The sequence below is a fragment of the Phaenicophaeus curvirostris genome, chromosome 14, assembly GCF_032191515.1.
Source record: "Phaenicophaeus curvirostris isolate KB17595 chromosome 14, BPBGC_Pcur_1.0, whole genome shotgun sequence".
Classification (NCBI taxonomy): Eukaryota; Metazoa; Chordata; class Aves; order Cuculiformes; family Cuculidae; genus Phaenicophaeus; species Phaenicophaeus curvirostris.
This window is the reverse complement of record NC_091405.1, coordinates 11671539-11684758: the sequence shown is the minus strand read 5'-3', so window position 1 is coordinate 11684758 and position 13220 is coordinate 11671539. Positions and strand designations below refer to the sequence as shown.

Here is a 13220-nt window from a genome sequence, read left to right as displayed (position 1 = left end):
GACTGTTTTGGGGAGCGGACCGGGCGGGGCGGGGCGGGGAGGGGAGGGGAAAGGGGTGGGGGGGGGAGCGCGGGGAGGCCATGCCGTACGCCAACCAGCCCACCGTGCGCATCACCGAGCTCACCGACGAGAACGTCAAGTTCATCATCGAGAACACCGACCTGGCGTGAGCGCCGGGGACCGGCCGGGACGCGGGGCGGGGCGGGGACGAGGCAGAACGAGACGGGGGGACGAGCAGCCGGACGGGGCGGGCGGAGACTCCCCCCCCCGCCCCCCCGGCCTACGGCTAACGGGGGCGATTCCCCGCCTCGAGGAGGGGTGGGAGTGATCCCCCACCTCGTGTGGCCGCGACGATCACCCCCCACTTTGGGTTGGTGGTGCTGATCCCTTCTTCCCTCTTCGGGTTGGTGGTGCTGATCCCTTCCTCCCCCTTCGGGTTGGTGGTGCTGATCCCTTCCTCCCCCTTCGGGTTGGTGGTGCTGATCCCTTCCTCCCCCTTCGGGTTGGTGGTGCTGATCCCTTCCTCCCCCTTCGGGTTGGTGGTGCTGATCCCTTCCTCGCCCTTTGGGCTGGTGGTGATGATCCCTTCCTCCCCCTTTGGGTTGGTGGTGCCGATCCCCCCCTCCCCTTTTGGGTTGCTGGTGCCGTTTCCCCCCCCTTTGGGCTGGTGTGGTGCCGATCCCCCTCAGGTGGGCACCTGCTGCCCCGCTTGGAGCCGCTGCAGCAGAGCCTGGGCCACCACACTACAGACGAGCCGGTACATTGCAGACTCTGTGCTCCTGCAGTCCTCACCACACGTGTTTCTGTCCATCAGGGTGGCCAATTCCATCAGAAGAGTCTTCATCGCAGAAGTGCCCATCATAGGTACTGCCTTGCTTGCCCCAGACACAAGCCCTTGGGCTGCTTCCTTGTTGCCCTTGGCAGCACCCTAGGTGCCCTCCCTTTTCCCCTCCATCTCCGAGCTCCTTCAGCTCACCCTGTGTGTGTTTAACCAGTACTGTGTGCTACCAGATGTAGTCTCCGTTATGTTGAGAGCCGGGGTTGTTTAGCCTGGAGAAGAGGAGGATGAGGAGAGACCTCATTGCTCTTTACAACTACCTGAAAGGACGTTGTAGAGAGGAGGGAGCTGGGCTCTTCTCCCAAGTGACAGGGGACAGGACGAGAGGGAATGGCCTCAAGCTCCACCAGGGGAGATTTAGGCTGGACATTAGGAAAAAGTTCTTCACAGAAAGGGTCACTGGGCACTGGCAGAGGCTGCCCAGGGAGGTGGTTTATTCACCTTCCCTGGAGGTGTTTAAGGGACATGTGGATGAGGCACTGAGGGGCATGGTTTAGTGTTTGATAGCGATGGTTGGACTCGGTGATCCGGTGGGTCTCTTCCAACCTGGTTATTCTATGATTCTATGTTTTCTGTGCCCTTGCGAACTGCTTAGCTTTCCCCCATGGAAGTGTTTCTCAGCCGGTGACTTTTCCCTTTCTGCAGCCATCGACTGGGTCCAGATAGACGCCAACTCCTCCGTGCTCCATGATGAATTCATTGCGCACAGGCTGGGTGAGTGCCGGGGTGCAGATGTGCAGCAAGGCAGAAGTTATGAGATAAATCTGTCTGGAGGTGCTGAAGCACCTTTGTCTGGAAGCTGTTACCCCTCTGCCCATCTCAGCAGGCGGGTTGGTGCTCCTGTGGTCTCACTCAGACTTTCTCACGATTTCTTTCTTCCCTCAGGTCTCATCCCCCTCACCAGCGATGACATTGTGGATAAGATGCAATATTCCAGAGTGAGTCAAGCAAAATGTTGGGGGTGCTTATTTTGATGTTGGTGGGGGTCTGATACGATGGGAGGTGCTACTGATTCCTTGCTGGAGAGGTTTGACATAAAGGTCTTGACCTGTATGTGTCCCAGGACTGTACATGTGATGAGTTCTGTCCGGAGTGCTCTGTGGAGTTCACCCTTGATGTCCGGTGCAATGAAGACCAGACTCGTCACGTTACATCCCGCGATCTCATCTCTAACAACCCCCGGGTCATACCGGTCAGTGTGATCTCTTTTCTTGTCAGTGGGTCCCCTCCTGTTTCCACGGGGGTTGGCAAACAAATAGAACTTGGACAAAACAAGGCCTTTGAGCGCTTTTCATCTTGCCTAAAGCCCCACTTCAAACCTAGTGGGAGAGCAAAGCAGGAATATCTGCAGAAACATCAGTGTGTGCCTGTGCCCTCCTCTTCTTCACCATCTTGTTCTTCACTTGCTGTTTGATGGTGTGTCAAAGCAGTATGGCCTTGTTACATCATCCAGCATCCCTCATCTCAAACTTTAGTGGAGCCCCTCCATCTCACTTCAGGTACTCGGAACATGTGCTTGTGTCCTGCTGCCATGTCACTGCCTTCTGCCCGCTCGCTGCTGGGGCTCAGGCAAGGCCAGCAACCCAACTGCCTGGGGTTTTCTGGTCTCTGGGCACAGCAAGGTGTGGGGAGAACAGTTTGGGAGGAGAGAGGCTGGTGCAGTGCGATATCACATACCTACCTGGAGTTGCCTGAATCGTTCTCATTCCTGTTAAATAGGGTGGGCTGGATTTGTTGCTGTGAGTCACTCTAGAGCAGTTCTCTGCAGTCTCCAATGTTTGTAGGCAGCTGCTGTTTAATGTGGAAAGAGAAGCTGATTTTGCCATTAATTCACTTGCTTTTGTTCTGCTGCAGGTAACATCTCGGAGCAGAGACAATGACCCCAATGACTATGTGGAGCAGGATGGTGAGTGGCGTTTCACTGGGTCTAAGAGATGGAGGAGGAAATGATTTTTTCTTTCAGAGTCTTTGAACTTGTTCTTCTTTTACTAGCTGTGCAACCATAAGGCAGTTGTAAAGCTTGGCAGTCGAGAGCCACTGGCATCATTGCATTAGGGGGTTTAGTGTTTTGTTTCAATGCAACTTAAAAGTTATCCCTAGAACTAAAGTCCTATGCCAGAGGGTCTTTTCTCTCCTTATGAGAACTTGAGAGACAGCAAAGAAGCAAAATACTGTGCTGTCTGCTGTTACCTGGGGGCCTGAGCTGTGCCTCTGGGCGTATGAGCAACTCCTTTTTACTTAGCGAGATGTTTCCCAGCTTCCCTGGGGTCACAGATGAACCTTTGTAAGAATCCAAGTGAGCCTGTGCTTCTGATGACATCTTCCTGGGCACTAAAAATTCCTGCCTTTGCCCCAGAGTGATCTGCACACGCATTTCTCCTCTGCAGCCTTCTCAAACGGGCGTGTGCTTTTCCTCAGACATCCTTATTGTGAAGCTGCGGAAGGGCCAGGAGCTGAGACTACGAGCCTATGCCAAGAAGGGCTTTGGCAAGGAGCACGCCAAGTGGAACCCCACGGCAGGCGTGGCCTTTGAGTACGACCCAGACAACGCGCTGAGGCACACTGTGTACCCCAAACCGGAGGAGTGGTATGTCCTAATGTCTGTTTGGAGGAACAGGAAAAGGTTTTTCCAGCAGGCACCTGCATTTCAGCCCCAGAGATGAGTTGGGGAGTTAGTGATGGTGAGCATGCCTGTCATTTCCCACCATGCGGGCTCTGCTCCTGTATTAGGATGCCGAAGCCTGGTTGAGCTGCAGCGAGGTGGACTGCTTTGTGGCTGATCCTCTTCCTCCAGCGCTGCTGGGTGCCTCTGGGGCATTAATGAGGAGCCAGAAAGGACCACATGGGACCGAGTTTTTTTCTGTCACTTGTTTAGTGACTGCTCCTTTGTCTGCTGGAGCTCAGCCTCTGTGCTTGCTCTCTGGGGCCAACCAGTGGTGCAGCGTGCCTGGGTGCCCTGGGGCCAGGCTAGAGCATGGGCTCCACGCTGACCTTCCCTGCTCTTGGTTTCCAGGCCCAAGAGTGAGTACTCGGAGATCGACGAGGAGGATGCTCAGGCTCCCTATGACCCCAACGGGAAGCCGGAGAGGTAGGAAGCTGAATGTGCCACTGCAGCTGGAAAGTGGGGCGACTGTCTGGGTGGACCTCTTTGACTTCTGTTATTATGAGACTGTCTACTCTGCGCTGCAGTTTACCAGCTCAGGAAGCTGTTTCCTGAAAAGCTGGGCAGAAGTTGGAGTTAACTGGTAATGTGGCCAGGCCTGGCACATTGTCCCCTCTGGGAGATAACAGACAGTTGTCCTGAGTTTGTGTTACCAAGCAGGGCAGTGCAGTGCAGCATTGGTGAAGTGTGAGGCCTGTGGGGAAAAGTGCCTTAGGATATTTATTCAGCCATGTGGGTCGCCTGCTCCATTTGCTGGTGGTGCCCCCTCCTCTGGGTTATTTGCACTGTGCAAGTGCCTACAGCCAGTTGTACACCCTGGCGCAGGGCTCTGTGCTGGCTTGCAGGTCACAGTGCTGAACAGAAATACATCTCAGAGTTGTTCTTGCAGCCTGTGGAGTCATGGGTGCTGATGTTACAGTTGTAGAGGGGCAGCGCTGACTGTTGCCCGGCTGGGAGGTGAATGATGCCGATGGTTTGGATTCCCTGCAGAGCTCCCTGTCCAAGCTGGAACTGCTCTGCAGGTGCTCTCTGGTTTTGCAGATCCTTGAGGGGCAAGTTGTGACTTATCTCTGACTTTTAACCTCAGGTTTTATTACAATGTGGAGTCGTGCGGTTCTCTGCGTCCAGAGACCATCGTTCTCTCTGCGCTGTCTGGCCTGAAGAAGAAACTGAGTGACCTCCAGACCCAGCTGAGCCACGAGATTCAGAGCGATGTCCTCACTATAAACTGAGGTGGCCCCTTGCAAGAGAGCGCTCAGGCGTGCGTGATGCAGAAGGTTCCTGCCTCTGCCTGACAGCACTCCAGGCTGAGGCTTTTGCCTTCCTTCCCATGTCCCTCAGACTTGCCTGGCCTAGCTCTGCTGGTTGGCGACACCTGTTCCCTGGCCTTCCTTCCCAGGGAGAGCCATCGTGTAGATGTGTAGAGTGAAGCAGGAAGGGAATTGGTGAGCATCTTTATTAGAACAGGATTTGTCTCTAAGCGATCCCTGAGTTCTAGGCCCAAGTTTCAGATTCTGGCCATGTGGCTTTTGGGAGTCAGTTACACAACCCTATCTTATTTGCATGTCTGTTCCTTACTGTGCTGAATAAAGCCATACCCCCTGTGTTCCGTCATCCCTGAAAGCTTGTCCTGGGCTGCAGGAGGAGATGTCACATCATTTACTTCTCTCCAGTAGATGTTAACTTAATGAGATCTGCTGTGGCAGGAGCATTGCTCTCTGGTGCTGATTGCTGCTCTTGACATTATCTCCTAAGGAGAGCAGAACCCCCTCCAGCAGGTAGCCCATCATTTACCGACCCAGGGCTACGCTTCGAGCAGATGGTTGAGGCTGGGCTGCTAAGTGAGATGCCGCAGAAGGCAGTGCTGCAGGGGAGCCCAGATGGGCCAGGCAGACTTAGCTGTATTTAAAGTCTCCTTTGAAGCAGACTCTACCTGTGCACTACGTGACCTGTGCACTACGTGATCTGTATGTTAAGAGCTGGGATGGCAGGGACTCTGTCATTGGTGACCCCTGGATGGCAGCTTCCAATGTGCCTGAAGCCCCAAGGTGGGTTGTGTGCTGGACTGTGGGCTGTGTGAGGGAATGGCCTCAAGCTCCACCAGGGGAGGTTTAGGCTGAACATTGGGAAAAAAATTTTCACGGAAAGGGTCATTGGGCACTGGCAGAGGCTGCCCAGGGAGGGGGTTGAGTCACCTTCCCTGGAGGAGTTTAAGGGACGGGTGGATGAGGTGCTGAGGGACGTGGTTTAGTGTTTGATAGGAACGGTTGGACTCGATGATCCAATGGGTCTTTTCCAACCTGGTGATTCTATGATTCTGTGAACTCGCTCCACCCTTCTCCCCTCCACAGCAATTTTAGGGCTTCACTTGAAATGTCCCATCAGGAGGCAGAACAAAGCCTTGGCCAAGCACAGTGCTGGGAGCATCAGGAAATCTGCCCCCATCAGCATTTTTCTCTCTGGCATTCACTACTCCCACTTACACTTCCCGAGTATGTTTGGATGAAACAGACAGACAGGAAGGGTGGATAAGGGTTGTTTATTCATTGAGCAACTCCTTAAAAAAAAAAAGAAGAAAAGAAAACCCAACATTTTTGGTAATAAATGTTAAATCTTTTTCCACATGAGGTGTGTAGCCAGGAAAAGAGCGTGTGTTCTACCTCTCACCCAGGGGAGGACACGCTACCAGGCGGTGCTGGGGTGCTGCTGAGCCCCTCTGTGCCCAACCGTGCTGTGGGGAGCAGCTCTGCTCCATCCCCCCAGCCTCAGCCACAAGCTACATGAACCCAAGACACAGTATTTACAGACCACAGGTTCCCACATCACGAAGCTCCCTGGCCCCAAAGCACGGACCTGGAGCTTTAAGAGCAGAAATAAAACCACCAATCACCCAACCCAGACTGAAAGAAGACTCCAAAGAAACACCAAGGTTTGCACAGCAATAAAAAGATAGCCCTTCTAAAGAGGTCAATAAATAGGAGAACTAGAAAAAAAATCAATTGCTTTTGAGTTCAGCACGTGAAGCCCAGCTCCCCCTGGGCCAGAGCTTTTACCTGGCTGCACCACTGGGCGAGGAGGGAGCAAGGACTGTCTGAATGGGGGGACACGGAGAAACGTGACTCTTCCCCCATCAGCATGGGCTTTTCTACCCAGGGACTTTGTATTTCCGCAAAGCTGCCCCTCAAGGGACAGATGCTACTGGCCAAAACGGGTCCCTGGGTTGCCCATCAGCAGATAAACCCGGGGGGAATGGCCGGGGGAGCGGCTGTAGGTGGAGGAGCGAGGGGTGCTGGGCTGGGGGCAGCCCGGGAAGGCCGGAGGCTTTGCCTCTGCCTGGCTGCTCATTCCAACCACCGACCTGGAAGGAAAACCAGTTTCTCCTGAGACATCTCAATTCTACAGCAAGTGTTTAAATATCTTTGAGAAGTGCAAAAATCAGCTCAGGGGTGGTGGGGCATCCTCAGGAGCACCCCACTCTTCGTGGGAGATGAGATGGTGCCCCGTGCCTTCAGCCTGGCACAGCTGCATCCTCCAGCGCTGCTCCATCCCCGTGGGGGGCAATGCTCCAGCCTCACCCCCTTGCAGAAAACACCAAATTTCTTGACAAGCCCCCTCCCCTCAGCTTTACCTCCAGCTGGATCCCCAAGAGTCAAAAACCTCCAAGCATCTCTGCCAGAGGGCTCTTCGGCAGCCACGATGTTTGCATTCGTGTGAAAAGGAAAAATCTCTTATAATACGGATATTCAATATATATTGCAAGTCAGTTGAGGCTGAGCCAGCCGTCACCTCCACTAACATCAGGCCAGGGCGCAGGCCAGTGCCAGCTCCCCAAGGTCTTGGCGTGGAGGATACCCCAGCGCAGTTTCCCTGGGGACTTGGAGAGGTGGCTGCCTGTGTTCTTGCCACCCTTCAGGAAAGAAAAATGGGACCCCTGCCACGGTCCCCACCCCAACAGCTCACGGGGAATTTGTGGGCTCCCTGCTTTCAGGCTTGTCGCTTTTGGAGGACTTTGGCTTCAGCAAGATGAACCTGTTGAGGAGGTCGGTGTCCGAGCTGGCCTGGGCGCCTGCGTATGCCTCCCCTGGGGACAAAGCAGAGGGTGGGTTTGCCTGGAGGAGGATGCCCTGGGGCTGGAGGAGCAGTCGCTCTTTGGTGGGGGACAGGGACACTCACCAGCGTAGCTGGAGGACTCAGCCATGTTCTGGGAGCCGGTGATGTGGTGCCAGTAGGCACTGCGGGGCAGCATGGTGGTGGGGGTGCAGGGGTAGGAGAAGTGCTCGGTGCCCTTGTTCAGCAGCTGCAGCGGATGAGAGGAGGGTGAGGGTGACACTGGGCGCCCTGCGCCCACCCAGCTGCATGCCTGGGCTGGGCTGGAGCTCACCCTGACGTTCTTCTCCATCTCCAGCAAGACCCTCTTGTGCTGCTCGGCGATGGCCAACGTGGCGCTGTGCACGCGCTGGTAGATCTGCTCGCCCTCCTGCGTCTGGAAGGTGTAGAGACCTTCCCCCGCGTCACACATCCTGCAGGGACAGGGCACCGGATGTCACGGGGATCCCCAAGCTGAGGGATGATAAAAAAACCATCCCCCCCAAGGTAGCAGCCAGCCCAGCTTCCCCCGCTTTAAGTGTTGTCCCCACGTCTCCTCCGTGATGCTGAGCTGAGCACAGCTCCAGCACCAAACCTCCCTGTGGGGCATCCTACGCGGGCTGTGGCCAACGCTGGGGTGGTGGCAGAGGGGATGAAGGCACCCAGGGGTGGCCACTGTCCCGGCCAGGGTGAGATCTCACCGTCCAGCCTCAAAAGTGAAGCGGGTGGCGTCGCGCCCGTAGCGGCGCAGGGAGCAGAGGGGCCAGGAGACCAGCTTCACACGGGGGTTGTGCGAGTCCCAGAGGTAGATGTTTTCATGAGTGATCTGCAGCTTGCACTCGCCGTAAACGTCCAGGTTGGGGCAGGGGAGGAGGAACACGTTGAACCGGTCTGCATAGTGGGAAAAAAAAAAATAAAATAAAATAATTAAGGGGGTGGGGGGGCGTAGCGAGGCCAAGCCCTGAGCGAGCGCCCTGCTGCCGCGTGCTCACCCGTCTGCTCGCACTGCACACCGGGCGCCAGCAGGTCGGGCTCCCCCAGGCTGATGTCGTTCAGGCGGGCACCCAGGCACTCCACCGACAGCGTCTTGTACCACTCCTCTGCCTCCAGCTCTGTAAAGCACCACGCAGCCCTTGGGCAACCCTGGCCAAGCCAGGATGCACTCTCAGCCCCCTCAGCCCCGCTCCGTACCCGAATCGCAGGTGAAGGTCCGGGCAGAGTCATCGGTGAAAACGATGGCCACGGCCTGTCTCTTGGTCTCCTTGGGCAGCCGGGTGATGCACTTGACATTGCTGATCTCAGTCACCTGAGGAGGTGGGGAGGGGCAGGGGGGAAAGGTGGGGGGATGGGGAAAGGTGTCGCTGAGGTCTGCACCCAGACCCAGCACCACTGCACCCAAACCCAGCTCCACTGCACACAGACCCAGTCCCACTGCACACAGACCCAGCACCACTGCACCCAGACCCAGTTGCTGCACCCAGACCCAGCACCACTGCACCCAGACCCAGTTGCTGCATCCAGACCCAGCACCACTGCACCCAGACCCAGTTGCTGCATCCAGACCCAGCACCACTGCACACAGACCCAGCTGCTGCATCCAAACCCAGCTCCACTGCACCCAGACCCAGTCCCACTGCACCCAGACCCAGCTCCACTGCACCCAGACCCAGTCCCACTGTACCCAGCCCCAGTCCCACTGCACCCAGCCCCAGCCCCACTGTGCCCAGCCCTGCCGCCGTGGCGCCCACACCCAGCTTGTCGCACCCACAACCGGCTGCACCCAGACCCTGGCTGCTGCACCCAGACCTGGCCACCGTGTCACCCAGACCCCAGCTGCTACACCCAGACCCTGCTGCATCCCACCGGCTGACAAGCACCCAGCTCCAGCCGGGCAAGCTGAGGCGAGGAGAGGTCCCCTCTGGGCCATGGGGCAGCCCCCCAGCCCCCCTCCAGCGCTGCCCTCACCTTGGGGCACCCGCGCAGACACGCCGCCTTCTCATCCGGGTACTTCTCGAGGCGCTGGGGCCCTTTGCTGGAGGATTTCCGGAAGACCAGCCAGCACCGGCGGTAGATCTGCCGGACAGAGCGTGTCGGGTGGCTGCGAGCGTGAGCGCGGGGGTCCCCGTCCCCACCCTGTCCCCGTGTCCCCATCCCCTTCCCCGGGACTCCTGCTGACCCTGCTGGCCTGGGGACAAGAAGGGTTGCTGGGGATGGGGATATCCCGGTCTGCCATCATCCCTCCATCCCGACCACTGCTAATTACAGAGCTTAACGAACAAACGCGCGTGAGGCTCCCACAGGCACCCTCGTCCCTCTGTCCCCTTGTCCCCCAGCCCGTGCCAGGAAGGTGGGGGTTCAGTCTCCAAGCCTATCCCACCCCCTCAAGCCCGCTCCCTCTTTGTTCTCCCTAATTAGCGCAAAATTACCCAGCATGCTCGCTGCCGCTGGCTCTGAGCGATGGATGGAGGCAGGCGAGCAGCCCCCCTGACCCCCCACCTATGGGGGCTGCACTCCAGCTCCCCCCTAACTTGCCCTCATCAGCAACCCCCCCCAGCGTGGGGCATCCCCAGTGCCAAAACTGGGAGCGGAGGAAATTGGGAAATTGCAGGGGGTGGGGTTGGGGCTCAGGGACCCCCCCAAATGACCACAGTGACCCGTGTCCGGTGTAAGTGGCCCCCTGGCACAGGACCCAGCCTCCTGGGGCTTCTGGATGATACGGATATCAACAAGTGCTCTGCCCCTCCCCGCATCGCTGCAGTTCCCAAAACGCCACTTATCCAACCCAAAACCAGGGTGCAGGTTGCTGCGGGAGGTAATGTGGCCGAGATCCCCACCCACGGCGCCTCTTGCAGCAACTGGCACCCCAAACCTACGGGTGTCTCCCCCTCCTCATTCCCCGAGACCTCTACTCACCCCCAGCTTCTTGCTCTTCATCCTCACATAGCCTTGCTTGATGATGTCGTTAAAATTTGTCGCCATGGCGATGGCCCGATAGGGTGGGGGATAATTTGGGAGGGGGGGGCTGCCTTCACCTTCGCCCCCCCCTCTCCATCCTCTTCCTCTGACCCCCCTTGCCTCACTGCCGGCCCTGCTCGCTGCTAGCAGTGTCCCCCATCCCGGCTGGAAAAGAGAAATGACAGATCAACGGGTGACATCTTCTTCCTCCTCCTTTTCCTCCTCCCTTCACTGCCTGAACCATCCAAGTGGAACAGTCCGCTGTTAACCCCTGCCAGCGCGTGTGCCAGGCTGGCAGGCACAAGTGCTCCCTCCCAGCAGCCCCAAAATCCTGAGGGACACCCGGCTGGCCCTCACGCATGGGTCTCCATCACCTCTCACACTGCCTCCCCTTCCTCCCAGACTGCTCGCTCGGGCAGCGACATGGCCCAGCAGCCGGTTATCAGTAGGGTTCAGTGTTAACAACCTCGTGCCCGGCCAGGCCAGCTCTGCCACGCGCTGCTCTGGCTGCGGCACCGGGTGCCAAAGGGACCCCGGCTCCCAACCTTGCACCCCTGGGCACAACCCAGCCTCCCTCCAGCCCCAGAGCGAGCTCAGCCTTGCTCAGCCTGGGCATCGGGACCAAGAGGGAACCAGGTTCCTTTCCCAGATGGAAAAAAATCCCCCGTAGAAGGCAGTAACCTAGGAAACAGGATGAGGCCATCCCCAGGGATGCCAGGGATGCAGCCGCCTCCAGGGTGGGTGCCACAGGGATGGCTTTTCCCAGCCAGAGCCAGCGTGGCCCCAAGGTCTGGGACCCCAGGGTCTGCTCGGGGCTGGGGGTGCTGGGAGCCAGGACAGCACCTCAGGGGCCCTTGGCTGTCAGGAGAGGGGCTGGGCCAGCGCTCACCTCTGAGGGGAGCATCCCCCATCCCCTCCAATCCATCCCCCCATCCCTTCCAATCCATCCCCCATCCCCTCCAATCCATCCCCCCATCCCCTCCAATCCATCCCCCATCCCCTCCAATCCATCCCCCCATCCCTTCCAATCCATCTCCCCCATCCCCTCCAATCCATCCCCCCATTCCCTCCAATCCATCCCCCCCTCCCCTCCAATCCATCCTCCCCATCCCCTCCAATCCATGCCCCCATCCCCTCCAATCCATCTCCCCCATCCCCTCCAATCCATCCTCCCATCCCCTCCAATCCATCCCCCCCATCCCCTCCAATCCACCCCCCCCTCCAATCCATCCCCCCCCACCCCCCAATCCACCCCTCCAATCCATCCCCCCATCCTCTCCAATCCATCCTCCCCACCCCACGCGTGGGAGCACCCCGAGGGAATTCAGAGATGCCGGGGGGGCCACCTCCTGCCTCCCTGCCCCAGCTCAGCCCCCAACCTGTCACCTGGGACCCCCCCCCACCAAACCCGGGCATCCCCGACCCCTCCATCACCCCCCGGTCCCCCCTCTCACCGGCGCCGCTGCAGCCCCAGCTCGGGCTCCGCTCCGCTCGGCGGCTCCGCCAGCCCCGAGCCCCGCCCGCCCCCGGCCCCGCCCCGGTCCCCCCGCCCGGTCCCCACCCCGGGCAGCCTCCTCCAGCCCAGCCCCGGCCACGCCGGCCGCCTGGGAAAAAAAAAAAAAAAATAAAAAAATCCTGCCTGCACATCATTAGGCTTCAGAGTGAACGCCCCGCGGCGGCTCCTCGGGCCGAGCCGTGTCCCGGGCTGTCCTCTAGCAGGCGCCTCCTTGTCCTCGTCCCCTCCTCTGTGCCCCTCCAGAAACTCTGCTCTTTCGGGAACCCCCCCCCCCCCGAATCCGCCTGCGAGCACCTCCCCGCCTGTGGACTCGTTTGTTTGGCCGTTAAAAAAAAAAAGAATAATTGCTCGAGGTAAAAGGGTATTGGAAAAAAAAAACCAACCCAACCCATGAGAAGCAAAGAGCCGTGCTTTCAGCCAATCAATTAAAAGGCAGAGCGAGGAGATTAGCTCACTGAAATATTAATTTTTAATAGGGTTGTGTCTGAGCTCCTCCAACACCTCACGAGGCTCCGTGCTGCAGGGGTTGAGCTGGGGTGGTCAGCACCCACGGGTGAGCACCCCTGCACCCACAGGCGAGCATCCCTGCACCCATGGGGGAGCATCCCTGCACCCACGGGCGAGCACTCCTGCATCCATGTGTGAGAGCCTCTGTACCTCCCCAGGACGAGCATCTCTGCACCCACTGGTGAACACTCCTCCACATCCTCCTTGAATCCCGAGTTCAGTTCTGGGCCCCTCACCACAAGAAGGATGTTGAGGCTCTGGAGCGAGTCCAGAGAAGAGCAACAAAGCTGGTGAGGGGGCTGGAGAACAGGCCTGATGAGGAACGGCTGAGAGAGCTGGGGGTGTTTAGCCTGGAGAAGAGGAGGCTGAGGGGAGACCTCATTGCTCTCTGCAACTACCTGAAAGGAGGTTGTGGAGAGGAGGGAGCTGGGCTCTTCTCCCAAGGGACAGGGTACAGGATGAGAGGGAATGGCCTCAAACTGCACCACGGGAGGTTCAGGCTGAACATTAGGAAAAAACTTTTCATGGAAAGGGTCATTGGGCGCTGGAACAGGCTGCCCAGGGAGGGGGTTGATTCACCTTCCCTGGAGGTGTTTAAGGCACAGGTGGACGAGGTGCTGAGGGACAGGGTTTAGTGTTTGATAGGAATGGTTGGA

The 13220-nt window shown here is 58.1% G+C and overlaps 2 protein-coding genes across 3 annotated transcripts; one reads left to right on the top strand and one right to left on the bottom strand.

Annotated features, from left to right (window-relative positions):
- The first annotated feature begins 52 nt into the window (after nucleotides 1-52).
- Nucleotides 53-5114, top strand: POLR2C (RNA polymerase II subunit C). 2 transcript variants are annotated; one of them, XM_069868488.1, is made up of 9 exons: nucleotides 53-166; nucleotides 815-864; nucleotides 1484-1552; nucleotides 1724-1776; nucleotides 1902-2030; nucleotides 2693-2744; nucleotides 3257-3425; nucleotides 3852-3926; nucleotides 4588-5114. In XM_069868488.1, exons 1-9 carry the CDS (start codon nucleotides 81-83, stop codon nucleotides 4730-4732), a joined length of 828 nt encoding a protein of 275 aa, XP_069724589.1. In that variant the 5' UTR covers nucleotides 53-80; the 3' UTR covers nucleotides 4733-5114. The 2 variants fall into 2 exon arrangements, with proteins under 2 accessions (XP_069724589.1, XP_069724590.1); XM_069868489.1 differs by lacking the exon at nucleotides 4588-5114 and having other exon boundaries at nucleotides 3257-3509; nucleotides 3692-3920.
- Nucleotides 5115-6023: 909 nt separating this feature from the next.
- Nucleotides 6024-10717, bottom strand: DOK4 (docking protein 4). The gene is made up of 8 exons (XM_069868484.1): nucleotides 10500-10717; nucleotides 9552-9659; nucleotides 8778-8892; nucleotides 8579-8698; nucleotides 8288-8477; nucleotides 7882-8020; nucleotides 7674-7797; nucleotides 6024-7581 (listed from the first exon to the last, which is right to left on the bottom strand). Exons 1-8 carry the CDS (start codon nucleotides 10563-10565, stop codon nucleotides 7457-7459), a joined length of 987 nt encoding a protein of 328 aa, XP_069724585.1. The 5' UTR covers nucleotides 10566-10717; the 3' UTR covers nucleotides 6024-7456.
- Nucleotides 10718-13220: the final 2503 nt, after the last annotated feature.